The 6,252-nt window shown below is 29.8% G+C and overlaps 1 protein-coding gene across 1 annotated transcript; it reads left to right on the top strand.

Annotated features, from left to right (window-relative positions):
• Positions 1-3,956: 3,956 nt before the first annotated feature.
• LOC114262896 (NAC domain-containing protein 104) lies at positions 3,957-5,624 on the top strand. Its single transcript, XM_028203323.2, has 3 exons — positions 3,957-4,500; positions 4,963-5,243; positions 5,347-5,624. The coding sequence occupies exons 1-3, from the start codon at positions 4,338-4,340 to the stop codon at positions 5,479-5,481; spliced, it is 579 nt and encodes a 192-aa protein (XP_028059124.1). The 5' UTR covers positions 3,957-4,337; the 3' UTR covers positions 5,482-5,624.
• The last annotated feature ends 628 nt before the right edge of the window (positions 5,625-6,252 follow it).

A 6,252-nucleotide genomic window follows, 5' to 3' on the forward strand; every position in this document is an offset into this window, starting at 1 on the left:
GAGAGAGAGAATTCTAGAGAGAGAGAGCTTTTTAGAGAGAGAAGCTCCCAAAATTCTCCAACCTTCCAATATGAGAGATATGGCCTCCATATATAGAAAAAATACAAGCCTTGGTCGAAAATATCTGATTTAGAAATATCTGGAGCAGTGTAGGACAGCTGGAGGAGAAATATCTGCAAATTCTGAGCTTTCTGGGCATTTGTGGCCGACCGGCCACATTGTTGGCCGACCAGCTACTAATGTTGGCCGATAATGGTCACTTTTGGCCGACCTATGGCCGGCAAGCTCCATTTGTGGCCGGCACACTCCCCTAGAGGCCGACAGCAACAACTGGTTCTGGCCCCGACTTTAATCAGGCATAACTTCTTCATCTGGACTCCTTTTTAGGTCATTCTTGAGCCTAAACGGAAGCCCCGGAAGTCTTGTTTCCAATGGTGGCAGCCTCACATCAAAATTCCAAGTGTGCTAAGAGATATCCCACTTTTATTGAAGACTGCTCAGTTTCGGTCCAACTGGATTCATGCCTAATTTCAACCAGCCATATCTTCCCCATCCGAACTCAGCTTTAAGAGATTCTTAAGTGAAAAATGAAGCCCCGGAAGTCCACTTTCCAACATTGGTGGCCTCATAACTAAAATCCAAGTGTGCAAATGAATAGGCCTGACTTAGCGAGGGCTACTCGACTTTTTCTTAACGATTCATGCCCAGCTTCTCCCCCAACTTGGTTTCTTCCCTCTCCTCCCATTTTCTTCAACTTCAAACCCCTAAATATGGTGTTTTAAAGATTTTTTCAAAAACATTTCACCTCTCTTTCATGCATTTCCTCTTTGTCCTTACTCGGTTTATCGAAAAACGCAACATTTAACGAAATGCGAGCCTCGGAACAGTGTAGAAACTTTTTTTTTTCTTTTTCAAAAATGTTTTGAAAGAAAGGGTTTTAATGTCTAAAATCTTTGGTCAAAATAGTTTTGGTCCACAACTGGGGTGTGAGGTTGGGATTTGACTCTCTCTTTGCCAAAGAAATCGAACATTTACACTGCACAACTTTCACCACCAAGTAAACAATCAGTGGCGCCCAAGTCTTAAAGGCGATCAAAAATGGGGTGTCTACAGTAATAAAATTGAGTCTCAAATTAAACTTTATTTATGTAACTAGGGTGAATTCATTACCTTAGGTTTTTTCCAAAAATCAATAACGTCATCTTTAATTATAATTGTCAGTTTATTCACTTTGTTTAATTTAATTGTTATTAGGTTATGAACAACCATTTCTTTCATCAAAATTAATTTAGGAATTTAACAATTAAATTAGTTTAATTTTTGGTTTGTCCCTATGGGTAGGACTTACCATTATTCTATGAAATTTGGTATAGTTTAGTATTTATTTTTGGTGTGTGAAACGACCCATCAGAATTAATGGCATTTTTCATCAATTACTATTAAAAAATGTCAATAATTTTTAATTTTCAGCGACTATTTGAAAATCATCACAAAAAATGTCACTAATTATAAGTTTTAGCGGCAGTTTAAAAAAATACAAAAAAGTCACTAATTTTTAACTTTCAACAATAGTTTGAGAATTTTGCCACAGAAAAACGTCACTAATTGTAAATTTTAACAATAATTTATAAAAATCGTGTCAAAAATTACTAATTGTCAATTTTTTGTAACGATTATATAAAAAAATCGTCACAAAAAATTATTTTTAGTGACAATTTTATTAGGACGTATTTTCAATAGAACTTAATGGGAATTAAGTCAAACTATGACATATTGGTAGTTTACCATTTATTTTTTTTTAGACTTCTAGTTTTTTTTTTTTTTTTCCCCCTAGAGCACTAATTTTCACAATTTATAATTGGGAGAGTTATATGTAGATCCTAATAAATGGACTTATTGTCCAATAGGTCCTATAAGAATTAATGATTTTTTCATTAAATACTATTAAAAAAGTCACTAATTGTTAATTTTCAGCGACAGTTTGAAAATTTTATCACAAAAAATGACACTAATTATAAGTTTTAATTGTCACAAAAGATGTTACTAATTTTTAACTTTCAGTGACAGTTTCAAAATTTTGTCAAAGAAAAGCGTCACTAATTGTAAGGTTTAGCAACAATTTATAAAAATCGTAACAAAAAAGTCACTAATTATCAATTTTTAGCAATATATGTAAAAAATCATCACAAAAAAATATTTTTAACGATGATTTTTTTAAAATTTATTTTTAACAAGACTTAATAAAAATTAAAATCTAACTATTATGACTTATTAATAGTTTATCCCGTATAATTGTGAATATCATTTAATAAATTCTAATCTACAATTAAACTCAAGCCGAAAAGTTACAGTGATACTCCACTAAATCAACCCATTCTATTATCATTTATACAAAAAAAAAAATGAGTGGCTTATAGGAGATAAGGTTTTGAAATAAGCCCTACTATTTAAGACTAAAAATTAGATTAAAATTTTAAATTTAGTAATGTGACAATTAATTAGAATATTAAAAATAATAATTATTCATAGATTCTTTAATCATCAATCAATTATATCACTTATACATCATTAAATCTAAAAAATAGATCTACAAAGTAGACTTATATATCGTTTTTCATTAAAACAGTAATATTTTGTAGTTTAACTAAAAATTAATCCATATCTTCATTTAAAGAGTTTTATATTATGATAGTTCTATGGGGGTTATCCATTGATTATAAACCAAACTGGTGATTATAATAAGGTCGCAACTAAATTAAAAGTTAATTTTTTTGACTTTTTGATTTTTTAAAGTCAATTCGTCTCTTTATTTTTTTACATATTTTTTTAAATGAAAATAAAAAAATTAATTTTTAACTTGCTTTTCAAAATAAGCTTAAGCATGGAAACAAAATGAGTCAAACTAAAAATGAAATAATAATAATAATAATACATCAATTGTTAGAGAATTTAACTGCAACACTACAAACCAGAATAAGAAAAAATAAAACAAAAACTTACCCAAAATTCAAATTGTGTGGATTAAATTAATTATAGGTATGGTCCAAAACGTAATAAATCTTCATCTACAGCATACAATCATTTTTTTTATCCTTTTTATGGTAAAAAATCAAAAAAATTACCTTTTTTTTTATAATATAATTACAATAATTCACTTCCATCTTTACAAATAAAAAAGGCATATTCACAACTTTTCTTATTCATCAATATCTAATGTATCGTATCAAATAAAAAATAAAATATTGAAAAATATATAATAAATGTGATATTATTGATTTAATTATGATACTTTGGGCCCTCCAAAGAGTGGGTCATATGAAACTTTACCCAATCTTTCAACAACGGAAATTATTTAATAATTTTGAAATATTATGTGATGATATTTCAAGTTAATCACTAATTATTTAGTTTCATGTTATTCCTGATATAAATTATGAATCTCTACCCCTTTTTATCAATTAAAACTTTATGAAATACCACATATCCATATTTTAAAAATATTAAATAATCACCCGCATTCCACAACCATGACTCATGGCAACTTGTGATGATATAAGCATGAAGTGTGATGATGACCCACACATCACGGTATATGTATATTTTTTGTTTTACTCAAAATTTCTTTAAAATAAGTTGTACAAACATAATATAATTATATTATACTTTATTAAAATTTTAAATTCATATAATATTTTTTGTCCTTTTACTGTCAATCATTTTATCAGTAAAATATATATTTTATATTTATATTCAAACGCCTACATTAAATATTTGTTTTAAAATCTTGGAAATTTAGTTTAATTTACCCTTTATACTTATTTATACACATAAAAATTTAGTAAAATTTGCCAATAGAATATACCTTTCAAAAAAATCTTATTCATTCATTAACATTTTATATCTAATTTTACGATGGATTTCTATATTTACCGATCGTAGTAGATGCACCCAACACTACCTATAAATCAAAACTCGCTCACATGTTCGTGAATGGGAGTGATCAAAACACACCTTCCATCTCACGTCACTTCTTTCTCCTTCGGCTAATTATTCAGTAATCTTAAAATATAAATATTTTATAGTATTGTGATTGGTGAAAAAAGTGAATAAGTAGGATATTGTGTTGGCTGATTGAAAAATATGATAGCACATATTCAATGATGATTGGCTAGAAAATATAGATACCTAATACTCCCAAATTATTCTATAATTTCCCCTCTCCCCCTCACTCTATAAATATCATCCCATAACCAAACCTTCAAAAGAACACCATTTCCAACCCAACATTATTCTTCTTTCTTTCTTTCTTCTTCTTCTTCTTCATATTATACATATATATGGGTGATAACAATGCCAACCTCCCACCGGGCTTTCGATTCTATCCCACCGATGAAGAGCTCGTCGTCCATTTCCTTCATCGCAAGGCCGCTCTCTTACCGTGCCATCCTGATGTCATCCCTGATCTCGATCTCTATCCTTATGATCCTTGGGAACTAGATGGTACGTGTTTAGTTACAATATTGTTATATATCATTGAAATATTTTATTGACTTTTTTTTTCATATGTTATGACACTTCTCAATAAATTTTAAATATGATTAATTTAAAAAATACATATAGTGTTTATTATATAAATAAGTACAAATAGCATTTCTATAGTAAAGTTGTTAATCACAAAAGAAGTGTTTAATGTTTTATGTACACAAATAAAAGTGATAGACATAGTGTTTTATTGTATAAACACAAACAAATATCATTTCTATTAAAGTTGTTAATCACAAACATGTGTTTATTGATTTATGTACACAAATAGAAGTGACACGAACACACAAAATTTCACAAAAAATGATGCCAGCAGTGCATTCATCCTTACTGATATTTTCTTTAAAAAATTATAAAAATTTTAATTTCATGACATTAAAATGATACGTACATGTGTATATGTATGTTTGAGTTTTGTAGGTAAAGCTATGGCAGAGGGGAACCAGTGGTACTTCTTTAGCCGGAAGACGCAGAACCGGATTACCAGCAATGGGTATTGGAAGCCATTAGGTGTTGATGAACCTATTTTCAATAGTGCTAGCAAGAAAGTTGGTATGAAGAAACACTATGTGTTCTACATTGGTGAATCACCGGCTGGAGGCAAAACTAATTGGATAATGCAAGAGTACAGGCTATCCGATAGCGGTTCTACTAGTAGTAGTAAATCAATTTCATCGAAAAGACGAGGAAATCCAAAAGTGGTGAGTAACTTAATTTGATCTAACATATCGGTCTGGAAGAAATGTGAAATTTGAGTTGAATATGATGTTTTTTTGTACTTTTTTTTGTTGTTGTAAATTTCAGGATTATAGTAAATGGGTAGTGTGTCGAGTGTACGAGCGAAATTGCGACGACGATGACGATGGAACGGAGCTTTCGTGCTTAGATGAAGTTTTCTTGTCGTTGGATGATCTTGATGAAATTAGTTTGCCAAATTAATTAGATCCAATATCTAGTTAGGCTTTTGTAATGCTCTCCAATATTATTCATATGTAGCATTACACTGGCCTGTTTGGGAGGTGTGGTTTGGGTTAAAATAGTCAATAAAAACAAAATAAGTTGAAATAGCCAATAAGATAAAATTTCATATTCAAATCATAATTATTTCACTTTTTTTTTTCTCCTACCATCGAATCAATTAAAAAAAAATCAACTATCATCCTAAACACAACATTTTTAGGCAAACTAAAATAACCAAAAAATAAGTAAAATAATCTATTTCCAAACATGCCACTATTGTTGTTACTAGCAAAATGTTGTAACATAAAATATTGGCACTTCAATTGGGCAATTTATGTTTTGGAAATCTTGGATTATTGATCTCACATAGAGATTACATGCACTTTGAAGGCAAAATGTTTACACTTGAAAAACAAGAGAAGGCAACACCATGCAAGCCTACCACAGTCTGAAGCTCTCTTTAAATTTCTTTATCCTTCTCTTTTATTGCACTTATAATTATTAAATTATATAAAATTTAAAAATACACTAAAATAAGAGAAGAGTGAAATTTAAAAACGGATGATGAGGTGTACACCCCCCCCCCCCCAACACACACACACACAGAGACAGAGAAGGATATTGGGTGAATCAAAATGGGAGAAAACTGAACGGTTTTGTGCTTTAGTTGGGATCTTTGTCTCTAAAAAATGTACCTGTTTTTATCATTTATAACCACATAATCTTATTCTTGTAAAGTTAAAAATCATG

The sequence above is a fragment of the Camellia sinensis genome, chromosome 2 (genome assembly GCF_055761805.1).
Source record: "Camellia sinensis isolate YWXY chromosome 2, ASM5576180v1, whole genome shotgun sequence".
Classification (NCBI taxonomy): Eukaryota; Viridiplantae; Streptophyta; class Magnoliopsida; order Ericales; family Theaceae; genus Camellia; species Camellia sinensis.